Source organism: Tamandua tetradactyla, chromosome 23, assembly GCF_023851605.1.
Source record: "Tamandua tetradactyla isolate mTamTet1 chromosome 23, mTamTet1.pri, whole genome shotgun sequence".
In the NCBI taxonomy this organism is placed as follows: domain Eukaryota; kingdom Metazoa; phylum Chordata; class Mammalia; order Pilosa; family Myrmecophagidae; genus Tamandua; species Tamandua tetradactyla.
Window position 1 is genome coordinate 44,585,481 of NC_135349.1, and position 16,851 is coordinate 44,602,331.

Consider the following 16,851-nt stretch of genomic DNA (forward strand, 5'->3'; position numbering starts at 1 on the left):
TGTGTTTTTAATGAGGATTTTAATGCATAATTTTTCCAACAAGTTGAATTATCTGCAGCTCAGGGGAAAGCGATTTGCCTTGCCTTAACACCAAATGAACTTTCAGAGACTGAATCTATTATCCTAAGAGGGAATGACAGTCTCTTGATTGTCATTTGCTCACTGAACAATAATGTAGATTTTCAGTAAGAACACCAAAAGTGAGCTCTTTACCTAAACCCTAATGCTGGCAGAAGTCCATTTAGGCAGGGTGCTTGCCATTTGACTACCTCGGGACGTTAGAGAGCCATCTTTCCAGCCTCCAAAAGCTTTGCTTGGCTTCCTGCCCATTCTGCAAAAAAATATTTTGTAATAAGTGGAGTGAGAACACCCTTCGAAGTCACCCTGAAAATTTTGCTACTCACTTTTGGAATCTAGACTTTTTGAATTTCTGATGAGACACAGTGAAGGGAAAAAGGATATAGAAAGAGGGGGGATTAGGGCTTTTCCATTTAATTTCCATTCATTTATTCATTGATTCAGGCCATAAGCACCTCGGGCATGTCAGGCACTACTCAAGGAGTGGGCATAGAGCAGGGAGCAGAAACAGACCCAGGCCCTGTTTCACAAGCTTCCCCTCCAGAGCAGAGAGGCAGATCATAATCAAGAACACACACAAATATTTTCAATTACTGTAAGTGCCAGGACGAAAAAAACAAAGCAGTGAGTCAAAGAGTGACTGAAGGCAGCATCCCCGAGGTGGTTGGGAAAGGCCTCTTTCAGGAGGTGATGTGTGAGCGGAGGCCTTAATAAACTGGGGAGTCATCCATGCAGGTAACTGCAGGTGCAAAGGCCCTGAGGTGAGAACTGTACAGCAGGTCGTGGAAGGTCAGTATAACTGGGAGTAAGAGCAGATGGGTGGCCATGAGATGGTCTTGGGGAGGCAGGACAGCACATTTCAGGTAGCCCCTTGTCAGCCATAGTGAATAGGCCCAATTTTAAGTGCCTCAGATGTATGGATACCACTGGAGGGTTTTAATCAAAAGTGACCCAATCTAATTTATGTTGTACAAACTCACTCTGGCTACAGTGTGGAAAATAGATGTAGGAAGGCAAGAGTGGAAAAGGACACCCAAGCCAGAGATGGCAGTGGCTTGGGTTAGACCAGTGGAAGCCAGGACAGAGGGAAGCACATGAATGGGGAATATCACTTGGTATTGGATGGAGGGCTCACTGGACTTAGCATGCTGATTTTGGATTGGTGGAGTTGTGTTCCCTTATTATCTCAGTCCTCTTCAATAATATGGATAAGCAGAAGCTCTCCTGTGTGGGGGGTCACTGAGGCTGATCATAAAGATTTTGGTTCTCTTGTGGATACACGGGAGGAATGGACTCCCCTGCCCCCTTGGCATCAGGCATGGCCATGTACTTTACTTTGGACCATGCACAATGAGAGACACTGACACAGGTGCTGGCAAAAACTTCAGTGCCAGTGTATACTTTGCTTCATGCCCTTGCCCATGCCATGGCCACATTGTCAACAGGTGCTATGATGGAGCCTCCAGCAGCCTGGTCCTTATCTGCCCAAATAAACAGACCTCCCATTCAACCCATGATGGGCATGAACCCTGAGCAAAAAGCAATCTTTGGTGGTTTAGCCCAGCACAGTTTTGGAGCTTTTATATCAGCCTAACCAAACCAATCCTGACTGATACAAATCTCATGCCTATTGATGAATATTTTTATATCTATACTGAGGAGATGATATCTGACTCAGCTATGAAAGAATAAACCTCATTGAGTAGAGGACTCAATAGGAGGATAGGCAGGCAGATTATTCTACCTTCATTCGGGCCTGAGGTGGTACATGAAAGTATGAATATCATTGGTGGTTGCTCTGGGCATCTGTACTTTTATAATTAAATACATGCATGGTATATTAAGGCAACAGAAAGGATCTGGTAAAGGCAAACCCTCAGCCTGCAAAGTAGATGAGGTACTAATAATCTCAATGAGGCCTTTAAAAAAAAGAAAAAGAGTTCAAACTGGGGCTGATTTAAGATCAAATTTTAATCCTAAATCTGGCAGAAAATCAGCAATGAAACTCAAGCTATAAAGACATTGATACAACAAGTAAAAAAGGTTAATCTTTGTTTAATATGTATTTGAATAATGTCCAGGTCTGTGGATTCTGGGGTGAATCATTTAATGGACCCATGACTCTGAGTGGCAAGGTACACGTTATTCAATTAACCCAAAGACATCAATCATATTTGTAGCTTGCATTCCTTAGTGGTCCAAGTGGACAACTGAGTCATCCATGAAGGGCCCAATAAAAGGAAAGATTCTGAAGTGGCCAATTTAGAATTAAAGCTCTCTAGACATTCTGCCCCCCAGGTATCAAAGCAGGCATCCTATACAATTAGGCCCCACTTCTTGACCAAGTCCTCGGCCTCTGCTAGCAATGAGGGTCTTGCATCCTGACTCCAACTGCCCTTGACAATCAGAAGGATCACTCAGATGTGTCCTGGCAAGTAGCCAGGGCAGGAGGCTGTCTAAGTCAAACAAAGAGAAGGATAAGGAGGGTATCAAAGTACAATTGCCAGAAGAATTTGAAAGTATGAAAAAAAAAAAAAACAACTAATGGTAGAACTTAAGGGAAGGAAAGACAGAACAGAAGAGAAGAAAAACAAAATGGAGACATACAACAGCAGATTTGAAGAGACAGAAGAAAGGATTAATTAACTAGAAGACAGGACATCTGAAATTCTGCACACAAAAGGGTAGGGGGAAAAGTAGAAAAATCTGAGCAGAGTCTCAGGGAACTGAATGACAAAGGAAGTACACGAATATACATGCTATGGGTGTCCCAGAAGGAGAAGAGAAGGGAAAGGGGGCAGAAAGAATAATGGAGGAAATAATCAATGAAAATTTACCAACTCTTATGAAAGACATAAAACTACAGTTCCAAGAAATGCAGTAGATCCCAAAAAGAAAAGATTCAAATAGACCTACACCAAGACACGTACTAATCAGGTTGTCAAATGTCAAAGATAAAGAGAATTCTGAAAGCAGCAAGAGAAAAACAATCTATCATGTACAAGGGAAGCTCAATAAGACTAAGTACATATTTCTCAGCAGAAACCAGAGAAATGAGAAGGCAGTGGGATGATATATTTAAGATACAGAAAGAGAAAAACTGCCAACCAAGAATTCTTTATCTGGTAAAACTGTTCTTCAAAAAAGAGAAATTAAGGGGTGCTAGGGTAGTTCAGTGGTAGAATTCTCGCCTGCCATGCAGGAGACCCAGATTTGATTTCCGGCCCATGCACTTCCAAAAAAAATTTTTTTTCAACAACAGGTGCTACAATAATAAGATAAGCACCTGGAAAGGAATGAAATGTGACCCATACCATACAGCATACAAAAAAAAAAAAAGAGAGAAAAATTAAAATATTTACAGATAAAATGACATTGAGAGAGTTAGCGAACAAGAGACCTGCTCGACAAGAAATACTAAAGGAAGCACTATAGACAGATAGGAAAAAACATGAGAGAGAGGTTAGGAGAAGAATGTAGAAATGAAGGTTAGCAGGAAGGGTAACTAATAGGGTTAAAAGAGAGAGAAAAAGATGGGCAACAGTAGCTCAGTGGCAGAGTTCTCGCCTGTCATGCCACAGACCCAGGTTCAATTCCTGCAGCCTGCCCATGCAAAAAAAAAAAAAAAAAAAAAAAGAGAGAGAGAGAGAAAATAAGATATGACAAATAAAATCTAAAACAAAAAATGGCTGAAGAAAGTACAGCTTTTACAGTAAAACATTAAATGTTAATGGAGTAAACTCTCCAATCAAAAGACAAAGATTAGCAGAATGGATAAAAACAAAACAAAACAGAATCTATCTGTATGCTGTCTACAAGAGACTTGCTTTAGACCCAAGGACAAAAATAGGTTGAAAGTGAAAGGTTGGAAAAAGATATTCCATTCAAACAACAACAAGAAAAGAGGAGGGGTAGCTATACTATTATCAGAAAAATTAGACTTTACATGCAAAACAATTAAAAGAGACAAAGAAGGACATTATGCATTAATAAAAGGGAAAATTCATCAGGAAGACATAACAATTATAAATATCTATGCACTGAGCCATAGTGCCCCAAAACACATGAGGCAAACATTGACAATACTGCAGGGAGAAGTAGACACTTCCACAATAGTATTTGGGGATTTCAATATACCGCTCTCATCAATGGGCAGAACATCTAGACAGAGGATCGATAAGGAAACAAGGATCTTGAATAATACAATAAATGAACTAGACTTAACAGACATTTACAGAATATTGCATACAACAACAGCAGGATGCATTTTCTTCTCAAGTGGATCATTCTCCAGGATAGACCACATGTTGGGGTACAAAGCAGGTCTAAGTAAATTTAAGAATACTGAAATTGTACAAAGCACTTTCTTGGATTATAATGGGATAAAATTGTAAATCAATAACAAGCCGAAGCCTGGAAAATTCATAAATTTATGGAGGCTAAACAACACACTCTTAAACAACCAGAGGGTCAAAGAAGAAATTACAAGAGAAATCAGTAAATACCTTGAGGTAAATGAAAATGAGAACACACTATATCAAAACTTATGTGATGTAGCAAATGCAGTGCTAAGAGGAAAATTTATTGCCCTAAATGCCTATATTAAAAAAGAAGAGCAGGGCGGGCCACGGTGGCTCAGCAGGTAAGAGTGCTTGCCTGCCATGCCCGAGGACCCGAGTTCATTTCCCGGTGCCTGCCCATGTAAAAAAAAAAAAAAAAAAAAAAAAAAAAAAGAGGGCAAAAATCGAGGAATTAACTGCTCACCTGCCTGGAGGGATTAGAGAAAGAACAGCAAACTGGCACCAAAGCAGATAGAAGGAAAGAAATAATAAAGATTAGAGCAGAAATAAATGAAATTGAGAACATGAAAACAAAAGAGAGAATCAATAAAACCAGAAGCTGGTTCTCTGAGAAAGTCAATAAACTAGCTGAACTCTTAGCTAGGTTGACACAGAAACAATGACACAGGATGAAAATAAAATAAAAAATGGGAGGGGAGACATAACTACTGACCCTGCAGAAATAAAGGACATAATGAGAGAGTACTATGAACAACTATATGCTAATAAACTAGACAATTTAGATAAAATCAACAACTTCCTAGAAAAGCATGAATAATCAGCATTGACTCAGGAGAAAATAGAAGGCCTCAACAAACCAATCACAAGTAAAGTTGAATCAGTCATCAAAAAACTGACCCAGGGGCTTGTCCTTCCCAGGGCTGGGTTCCAGCCCTTTTCCCAGGGGCACACACTAGCTGTTCAATAAATGCCTGCTGAATGAGTGAAAGCTAACCAACCAGAAGAACGTGGAGGGGGGACACCTCCCTTCTGAAGGGTACCTGATGACTGTACAAAAACGAACTGTCATTATAAATGATTGACCTTCCTGACAGAAGTAACCCTGTCATGATCTAAAGAAACTCTTCTGAGAAAGCTCTACCCTGGAAAATAACTCCTCATTGTGAAGCGCAAACAAATATCATGACAACTATGGAGGAACACTAGAAAAACAAATTAGGTCCATAACAGGAGTCGGCAAATTATGGCCCACGGGCCATGTCCAGTTCCCCTTGCACTTGTAAATAAAGTTTTATTGGCACGCAGCCACACCATTTGTGGTTGTGTTGTCCATGGCAGCATTTGCACTACAATATGGCAGAGTGGTTTGGACGAAAACAGTATGGCTCACAAAGCCACGAATGTTTACTCCCTGGTTCTTTATGGAGAACTTTTGCCAACTCTTGCAAACAAAATATAATGCAATGGTCTTTAGGTTGTGGGATTTGGGGTGCCTATTTTGTTTGTCCTACTTTTTCTCATCCAACTTTTTTTCTTTAAGAAGAAATGTATTTGCTTCCCATAGGAGACACAGAGGAGGCGCCCGTAGCTCTGGAAGTACTTGGAGTACATCCACATCACACTAGTGGGATCTCCTGCAAGATGATTCAAGTGAGGCCTCAAGCAGGCACCAAGAATTGAACCGAGGGCTCCAGCATGACAGGGATTTCCCTCTAGCAACTCAAGTCCATGAAAAACTGTAAAGGAATAACTATACACTACATAAGAATAACTTCTGGGAGACTTCCGGAGAAGATGGCGGCTTAGTAAGATGCACAGGTCTTAGTTCCTCCTCCAGAACAGCTTCTAGGGAAGTAGAAACGATACAGAACAGCTCCCGGAGACACAACAGAGACCAAGAAGACAGCATACCCCATTCTGGAATGGCTGAACCGGCAGGGAGAATCCGCTGCGGTGAGATACCCGAGGGGCAGGCACTTCCCCGGGCCCGGGCGGCAGGCAGCCGGAGTCCCTCCCTCCCTCCTTCCCGGGCCGGCTGGGAGAATTGGACAGGTGACCCCCTCAAGCGGTGGCGGCTGGCACCCCCCCACCAACGCGCGGTCCCCCGGACCAGCTGGGAGAATTGGATTGGAGATCCCCCAAGCCACGGAGACCGGTGACCGGGGTCCCTTCCAAACATGTGGCTTCCCGGTCCGGCTGGGAATGGTGGATAGGCGCTCCCCCATGCCGCGACGGTCGGTGCCCCCCCGTCACGCTTGGTGCCCGGGGCCGGCTGGGAAATTTGGACAGGCGCTCCCCCAAGCAGCGGAGGCCGACACCCCCCCACCACGCTTGGCGCCCCAGGCCGGCTGGGAAATTTGGACTGCGTTCCCCAAGCCGCAGACGCCGGCGACCCTCCCCAGGCGCAGATTTCTGGGCCGGCTGGGAGATTCGGATTGGCACTTCCCCAAGTCGCATCGACAGGCGACCCTCCCCTACAGCGAGAGTTTTCCAAAGTTAAAGAAGCCACAGCATCTTTTACTGGTGGGACGCACAGACAGACGAGCGCCATGAGCGCCACCTACTGGACAGGATAAGAAAAACAGAGCCCAGAGATTTCACAGAAAAATCTTTCAACCTGCTGGGTCCCACACCCAGGGAAATCTGATTAAATGCCCAGACGCCAGTAGAAGATAACGAATGACACTCGGAAAACTGAAGATATGGCCCAGTCAAAGGAACAAACCAATAGTTCAAATGAGATACAGGAGCTGAGACAACTAATGCTGAATATACGAACAGAAATGGAAAACCTATTCAAAAACCAAATCAATAAACTTAGGGAGGACATGAAGAAGACATGGGCTGAACAAAAAGAAGAAATAGAAAAACTGAAAAAACAAATCACAGAACTTATGGGAGTGAAGGACAAAGTAGAAAAGATGGAAAAAAAAACAATGGATACCTACAATGGTACATTTAAAGAGACAGAAGCAAGATTTAGTGAATTGGAGGATGGAACATCTGAATTCCAAAAACAAACAGAAACTATAGGGAAAAAATGGAAAAATTTGAACAGGGGATCAGGGAATTGAATGACAATATGAAGCGCACAAATATACGTGTTGTGGGTGTCCCAGAAGGATAAGAGAAGGGAAAAGGAGGAGAAAAACTAATGGAAGAAATTATCACTGAAAATTTCCCAACTCTTATGAAAGACCTAAAATTACAGATCCAAGAAGTGCAGCGCACCCCAAAGAGAACAGACCCAAATAGGCGTTCTCCAAGATATTTACTAGTTAGAATGTCAGAGGTCAAAGTGAAAGAGAGGATCTTGAAAGCAGCAAGAGAAAAACAATCCATCACATACAAGGGAAACCCAATAAGACTATGTGTAGATTTCTCAGCAGAAACCATGGAGGCTAGAAGACAGTGGGATGATATATTTAAATTACTAAAAGAGAAAAACTGCCAACCAAGACTCCTATATCCAGCAAAATTGTCCTTCAAAAATGAGGGAGAAATTAAAACATTCTCAGACATAAAGTCACTGAGAGAATTTGTGACCAAGAGACCAGCTCTGCAAGAAATACTAAAGGGAGCACTAGAGTCAGATACAAAAAGACAGAAGAGAGAGGTATGGAGAAGAGTGTAGAAAGAAGGAAAATCAGATATGATATATATAATATAAAAGGCAAAATGGTAGAGGAAAATATTATCCAAACAGTAATAACACTAAATGTTAATGGACTGAATTCCCCAATCAAAAGGCATAGACTGGCAGAATGGATTAAAAAACAGGATCCTTCTATATGCTGTCTACAGGAAACACATCTTAGACCCAAAGATAAACATAGGTTGAAAGTGAAAGGTTGGGAAAAGATATTTCATGCAAATAACAACCAGAAAAGAGCATGAGTAGCTATACTAATATCCAACAAATTAGACTTCAAATGTAAAACAGTTAAAAGAGACAAAGAAGGACACTATCTACTAATAAAAGGAACAATTAAACAAGAAGACATAACAATCATAAATATTTATGACCGAACCAGAATGCCCCAAAATACGTGAGGAATACACTGCAAACACTGAAAAGGGAAATAGACACATATCCCATAATAGTTGGAGACTTCAATTCACCACTCTCATCTATGGACAGAACATCTAGACAGAAGATCAATAAAGAAATAGAGAATTTGAATATTACTATAAATGAACTAGACTTAACAGACATTTATAGGACATTACATCCCACAACAGCAGGATACACCTTTTTCTCAAGTGTTCATGGATCATTCTCAAAGATAGACCATATGCTGGGTCACAAAGCAAGTCTTAACAAATTTAAAAAGATTGAAATCATACACAACACTTTCTCGGATCATAAAGGAATGAAGTTGGAAATCAATAATAGGCGGAGTGTCAGAAAATTCACAAATATGTGGAGGCTCAACAACACACTCTTAAACAACGAGTGGGTCAAGGAAGAAATTGCAAGAGAAATTAGTAAATACCTCGAGGCGAATGAAAATGAAAACACAACATATCAAAACCTATGGGACGCAGCAAAGGCAGAGCTAAGAGGGAAATTTATTGCCCTAAATGCCTATATCAGAAAAGAAGAAAAGGCAAAAATGCAGGAATTAACTGTCCACTTGGAAGAACTGGAGAAAGAACAGCAAACTAACCCCAAAGCAAGCAAAAGGAAAGAAATAACAAAGATCAGAGCAGAAATAAATGAAATTGAAAACATGAAAACAATAGAGAAAATCAATAAGACAAGAAGTTGGTTCTATGAGAAAATCAACAAGATTGATGGGCCCTTAGGAAGATTGACAAAAAGAAGAAGAGAGAGGATGCAAATAAATAAGATCAGAAATGGAAGAGGAGACATAACTACTGACCTCACAGAAATAAAGGAGGTAATAACAGGATACTATGAACAACTTTACGCTAATAAATACAACAATTTAGAGGAAATGGACGGGTTCCTGGAAAGACATGAGCAACCAACTTTGACTCAAGAAGAGATAGATGATCTCAACAAACCAATCACAAGTAAAGAAATCGAAGCAGTCATTCAAAAGCTTCCTAAAAAGAAAAGTCCAGGACCAGACGGCTTCACATGTGAATTCTATCAAACATTCCAGAAAGAATTAGTACCAACTCTCCTCAAACTCTTCAAAAAAATCGAAGTGGAGGGAAAACTACCTAATTCATTCTATGAAGCCACATCACCCTCATACCAAAATCAGGCAAAGATATTACAAAAAAACAAAACTACAGACCAATCTCTCTAATGAATATAGATGCAAAAATCCTCAATAAAATTCTAGCAAATCGAATCCAGCAACACATTAAAAGAATTATACATCATGACCAAGTAGGATTCATCCCAGGTATGCAAGGATGGTTCAACATAAGAAAATCAATTAATGTAATACACCATATCAACAAATCAAAGCAGAAAAATCACATGATCATCTCAATTGATGCAGAGAAGGCATTTGACAAGATTCAACATCCTTTCCTGTTGAAAACACTTCAAAAGATAGGAATACAAGGGAACTTCCTTAAAATGATAGAGGGAATATATGAAAAACCCACAGCTAATATCATCCTCAATGGGGAAAAATTGAAAACTTTCCCCCTAAGATCAGGAACAAGACAAGGATGTCCACTATCACCACTATTATTCAACATTGTGTTGGAGGTTCTAGCCAGAGCAATTAGACAAGAAAAAGAAATACAAGGCATCAAAATTGGAAAGGAAGAAGTAAAACTATCACTGTTTGCAGATGATATGATATTATACGTTGAAAACCCGGAAAAATCCACAACAAAACTACTAGAGCTAATAAATGAGTACAGCAAAGTAGCAGGTTACCAGATCAACATTCAAAAATCTGTAGCATTTCTATACACTAGCAATGAACAAGCTGAGGGGGAAATCAAGAAACGAATTCCATTTACAATTGCAACTAAACGAATAAAATACCTAGGAATAAATTTAACTAAAGAGACAAAAAACCTATATAAATAAAATTAAAAAAACTGTTAAAAGAAATCACAGAAGTCCTAAATAGATGGAAGGGCATACGTGTTCATGGATTGGAAGACTAAATATAGTTAAGATGTCAATTCTACCTAAATTGATTTACAGATTCAATGCAATACCAATCAAAATCCCAACAACTTATTTTTCAGAAATAGAAAAACCAATAAGCAAATTTATCTGGAAGGGCAGGGTGCCCCGAATTGCTAAAAGTATCTTGAGGAAAAAAAATGAAGCTGGAGGTCTCACGCTGCTGGACTTTAAGGCATATTATGAAGCCACAGTGGTCAAAACAGCATGGTATTGGCATAAAGATAGATATATCAACCAATGGAATCGAATAGAGTGCTCAGATATAGACCCTCTCATCTATGGACATTTGATCTTTGATAAGGCAGTCAAGCCAACTCACCTGGGACAGAACAGTCTCTTCAATAAATGGTGCCTAGAGAACTGGATATCCATATGCAAAAGAATGAAAGAGGACCCGTATCTCACACCCTATACAAAAGTTAACTCAAAATGGATTAAAGATCTAAACATTAGGTCTAAGACCATAAAACAGTTAGAGGAAAATGTAGGGAGATATCTTATGAAACTTACAATTGGAGGCGGTTTTATGGGCCTTAAACCTAAAGCAAGAGCACTGAAGAAAGAAATAAATAAATGGGAGTTCCTCAAAATTAAACACTTTTGTGCATCAAAGAACTTTATCAAGAAAGCAGAAAGACAGCCTACACAATGGGAGACAATATTTGGAAATGACATATCAGATAAAGGTCTAGTATCCAGAATTTATAAAGAGATTGTTCAACTCAACAACAAAAAGACAGCTAACCCAATTACAAAATGGGAAAACGACTTGAACAGACACCTCTCAGAAGAGGAAATACAAATGGCCAAAAGGCACATGAAGAGATGCTCAATGTCCCTGGCCATTAGAGAAATGCAAATCAAAACCACAATGAGATATCATCTCACACCCACCAGAATGGCCATTATCAACAAAACAGAAAATGACAAGTGCTGGAGAGGATGCGGAGAAAGAGGCACACTTATCCACTGTTGGTGGGAATGTCAAATGGTGCAACCACTGTGGAAGGCAGTTTGGCGGTTCCTCAAAAAGCTGAATATAGAATTGCCATTCGACCCAGCAATACCATTGCTAGGTATCTACTCAAAGGACTTAAGGGCAAAGACACAAACGGACATTTGCACACCAATGTTTATAGCAGCGTTATTTACAATTGCAAAGAGATAGAAACAGCCAAAATGTCCATCAACAGATGAGTGGCTAAACAAACTGTGGTATATACATACGATGGAATATTATGCAGCTTTAAGGCAGGATAAACTTATGAAGCATGTAATAACATGGATGGACCTAGAGAACATTATACTGAGTGGGTCTAGCCAAAAACTAAAGGACAAATACTGTATGGTCCCACTGATGTGAACCGACATTCGAGAATAAACTTGGAATATGTCATTGGTAACAGAGACCAGCAGAAGTCAGAAACAGGGTAAGATAATGGGCAATTGGAGCTGAAGGGATACAGACTGTGCAACAGGTCTAGATACAAAAACTCAAAAATGGACAGCACAATAATACCTAATTGTAATGTAATTATGTTAAAACACTGAATGAAGCTGCATCTGAGTATAGTTTTTTTTGTTTGTCTGTTTGTTTATTTGTCTTTTGTTTTTTTTTCTTTTTCCTTTTCTTTTTTTATTATTATTATTTTTTTCTCTATATTAACATTCTATATCTTTTTCTGTTGTTTTGCTAGTTCCTTTCCTAAATCGATGCAAATGTACTAAGAAATGATGATCATACATCTATGTGATAATGTTAAGAATTACTGATCGCATATGTAGAATGGAATGATTTCTAAATGTTGTGTTAGTTTCTTTTTTTTTCTTTAATTAATAAAAAAAGAAGAAATGTATTTTTAAACAATAAAAAAAAATTCAATCAAATAATCTGCCTCGAATGTAGACACAAATGGGGGGGCCTGACATCCCACTTTGGGTGTACCTTGTTTCCAATGGCCTTTTTGGGTGGGAAGTTGTAGGCCCTCACTTGAGGGTACTTGTTTTGTAATCTGTGGTGCAAACTCCTGAACTCCGTATACCGCCGATAGACATTCCACTCATCATCTTTTATCCGGATGTAGACCTGGCAAGAAAAGCAAAGAGATAGAACATGAGCTTCTCTTAAACACTCATTATCAAGGAACAAGAGTTTGACAATGTTCCATCCACAATAACCAGGAGGGCCCACAGCCATCATGCGCACACTGGCAGGGAGCAGGGACCCAATGGCTAAGGAGTGAACAAATGAGACATGAAACAATTCAGCAATTAGGCAACTTATGGGAACAATATGCTATATCCTTCTCCCTATATCAGCAGGGAAGGGCAGCCCAATTAATCTCAGAGATGCACTGCATCCCAGATGCATTGTACCAATAGGAGGTTGTTGGTAAAAGCCTCGCCCGTGAAAACCACCAAGCATCCCTCTGTGCAGACATCATAGAATTGAAGCATGGTAAGGCAAGTGACAGTGTGCTCATGAACAAGATGAAGAAAGGAGGAATTTTCTGAAGCATTTAAATTAACCAACAGAAGTTTTCAGTGGAGTTAGATGGAGAAATTGAAGGCCTATCAAGTTTGTAACAGCCCCCAAGCATGGAGGGACTACAAAAACACTGAATGACAGACATCAATGATCTCAGTTGGCCTAAGGGATGAGTCCAATCCAATGTGCTAAAACTCAGAAAGATCAAGGTCAGGTCCTATGAGAAAATCTTAAAAAACAGCAACATAAGTATAAAATAAGAGGGACATGGCAAAACAGTGGCCTGTGGGAGAGACTTAACGGGTTTTAGTAAGTTCAAACTAAGTGAATTATGTGGTTGTACCCCATTAAAAAATATAAGGTATTTTGGTGGTTAAGATTTCCATATATTATTGTAAAAACATTTGTATCATTATATTTTCCAGAAATCAAGAAATAGTTCAGTAACATAGGTCATTACTATAGTAACATTAATATTAATAACTTTCTACTTGATATTTTGAGAAAATTCAGTTTTAATAGCTGATCAAATGGTATTTAATATTCAGTGTTTAATATCTAGAATTCTGATATCTGAATTTGTAAATTTTTTCCTTGTTGCCTTAATTTTAAATTGGTTTATGAAACTGTGCAAACACAGGTCTTACAATGATTATTTAGATACTTTATTTAAATATGCCTGCGGATAACTTAACTAAGATATCTATTTTTTGGTATTTCTAAGTGTACTGTTAATTTTCTTAAGTAAAAATATTTTTAAAAAAGAATATATGGTATATCTCCTGTAATAAAGGAATTGAATGCCCTACTCTATTCTAAATTGACCAGAGCAACTTAGGTATGGTTTTGGTTGCTGCCTGTTAAAAGACAAACTGAAATATGTTCAGAGAAAAGGTCCAAACCACTACTACTCAGAGTGTAGCAATATCACTTACATCACACAGTAGGAATGTCTTAGAAACACAGAATCACCTACCCCACCTTGATGTACTGACTCAAACTCTGCATTTTAACAAGACCCCCAAATGGTCCACATGCACTTCAAAGTTTGAGAAGCTCTAGACCCTACCAGAAGATCTGAGGAAAGATAGAAAACAGTGCAGAGAGAGTGGTAAAGCTGAGGATCCTCAGAGTGGAGGTGGCAGAGACCCTTGAATCCCTAGAAAAGATGTAATGAGGAAAAGGAAAGACTGAGATGGTTTATTCCAGATGATCCTAGGAAACAAACTCCCAGAGGGGAGAAACTGGAAAAAGATTCCAGTGAGGAAGAACTCTCCAGCAGCCAAAGTTGCCCAAAGAGGAAAAGGTATATCTGGATATGTTTCTCTGTACTGGGGTGTCCAAGAAATGGGTAGATGATGACTAATAGGAGCTTAATATTCATGTATTAATTTGACTTATAATAGTGAAGTGTACATTGAACCCCAAAGGCATCTGGAAGGGGCTAATTAGTTATGGAGAACTGAGATTTCAGCTCTTGTACTCTCCATCGACTGAGTGATGATGCATGGAACAGAAAATAAACTTAGCAGAGCTCAGGGGGCTTAGCTGAAGCACATTTTGGGTGTGGTTTTAGTCCTCCCAAGTGATGGCAAGTGCTAGGTGCCTACCTAGTATCTGTTTTTCCCCCTCTATTATTGCTGGGGATGGTAATGTGTTCCACCAAAATAAAGCAAAACAAAAAAAAACAATAAGAAAATTATATTTTCCTGTCTCTTTTGCAGGTAAGAGCAGCCAGTGGCATGTAAGAAAATGTCACTGTTAGTGCTTTTTTTTTTTTTTTACACAGGCAAGCACCGGGAATTGAACCTGGATCTCTGGCATGGCAGGTGAGAACTTTGCCTGCTGAGCCACTGTGGCCTGCCCATTGTTGGTGTTTTTTCACACTTTTCCCTTATTTTTCCTTTCTTTATCAAGTATGGATGTGATGATGGGAATTCCAGCAGCCATCCTGTGATCATGAGGTAACCCTGAGAACGGAAGCAGAAAGACAGAAGGACCCTGGGTCTGATGACCTTTTTGAGCCATCATACTTATTACTGGACTATTAACTCCAAATTTTTTTCCTAGCAAAACAGAAAAATTCATCTCCAATTAGTTCAGGCTAATGCTCTGGTAGTCTTTGTACTACCAGCTGAATGCATTTCCTAAACAATACATCTGGATGAGCTGTATCTGCCTGTAACATATTCCTACACAGGTGTACACACCCCCTGGAGAAAGGCAAATTCAATCACTTTGTGCATCAAGACACAATACTAACCATTGAGACTGGCACAGGTGAATTAGGGCCCAAAGCCCAAATCCAGCACATCCACTTTTTTACTTACTGTCTATGGCTGCTTTCCTACTACAATGACAGATTGAGTAGCAGCAACAGAGACAGAAACTCCATATTCTACAAAGCTGAAAAGATTTACTTTCTCATACTTCACAAAAAGTTTGCTGACCCATGATCTAGATATCCAGGAAGTCCTTTTTATTGTTATTTTTTTCAGTGGTATGTTCTCAGAGCCAGCATGGAGGGAAGTTAGCAGTTTTCCAAATATCGCCAGCCCCTGAATGGGCAGCATTTAGCCTTCTGGGGCCCAGGAATCCATACTGTCCCAAAGCTTCCCTGCAGATTCTGATGAGTGGGCATTTGGGAAACCACAGGTATAGGAAACAGGCATGGGTGTCAGACAAGGCAGTCAGTTTCTCTGGCCATTTGCTTCCTATTGGTCAAATGGAGTTGCTAACAGCACAACCCTCCCAGGTGGTGGCACAAGATACAGTCACATAGGTAAGTAATGCAGCTGTGCTGGGATTATGCTGGCCTCTGAGCAAGAAGGTAGAACTCAATATTCAATCTGGGGGAGGGAGGCAAGATGATGGTTTAGTGAGGTATGGAATTTAGTTCTTCCTCCAGAGTGGCTAGTAAATAGCTAGGAACAGTACAGAACAACTGCTGGGGCTCTATGAGCAACTGGACACACAGCACATACCAGTCTGCACAAGCTGGATGGACTGAAATCCCACAAAGAACTGTAAGACCCTCAAGCCATGAAGGCCAGCACTCCTCCTCCATGGGCATGGAAGCGTAGTTCCCCAAAGGAAAAGGAAACAGATTTTACTTGCAACAAGAGATTAGCTCCAATTGCAGAGCTTGGTTTAATTAATAAATTAATTAACAAATTCTGACTACTGAAAATAGGGCCCCAGCTCAGATAAACTTGGAATAATAAGAACCAAAAGTACTAGGAGTTTTTGCCCTGGTAGAGAAGGAGGGGAGCTGATGGAAAGAAAACAAGGCTTTTTTGAGTTGGCCAGCCCAAAATACTACAAAAGTGCTGGATAAAGGGTTCCAGAAAGATGGCAAAATAGAGGGTTCCGGGAAGATGGCAGAATAGGATAGGCAGGGTTCACCCTTGCCCTAAGGAACAGCAAAGAAAGGGATGAGAAGGTGACTGAGACAGTGATTCCAGGGTGAAAGTGACCTGGGAGCGTCTTCCGCACCACATATGGAGGCCCTGGCTAGAAAACCTAAAGAATTGAGACGCAGAGAATAGGAGACCGCCCAGCTGGTGCAAACAGCCTAAAATGCCCCTTTCCAAATGGAAGCCTGGAACCCTCAGGAATACACAGATGGGGAGACTGGGACTAGGAACACGCTACCTCTGTGTCCCTCACCCTGCACCCTGCTCCTAAGCTCCAAGGTCAGCCTGAGCTGCACCACACACCCACATTTTCTGCACCACAGATCTACAACCCTGCAACCTGCACACCATGCTCAAAGGCACCAGGTGTAGTGCCCCAACCTATGCCTACACCTGCACTGCAACACATTACTGCACTGTTGTGCTGCACCCCACATC

At 40.4% G+C, this 16,851-nt stretch overlaps 1 protein-coding gene across 5 annotated transcripts in view; it reads right to left on the reverse strand.

The window, feature by feature from the left end:
• SNX29 (sorting nexin 29) overlaps positions 1-16,851 on the reverse strand; it is a 669,987-nt gene that overhangs the window by 88,283 nt on the left and 564,853 nt on the right. For all 5 annotated transcript variants that reach the window (XM_077141767.1, XM_077141762.1, XM_077141768.1 and 2 more), the window contains one exon: positions 12,455-12,595. In XM_077141767.1, the coding sequence (XP_076997882.1) occupies positions 12,455-12,595 (141 nt within the window). The remainder of the gene's footprint in view (positions 1-12,454; positions 12,596-16,851) is intronic.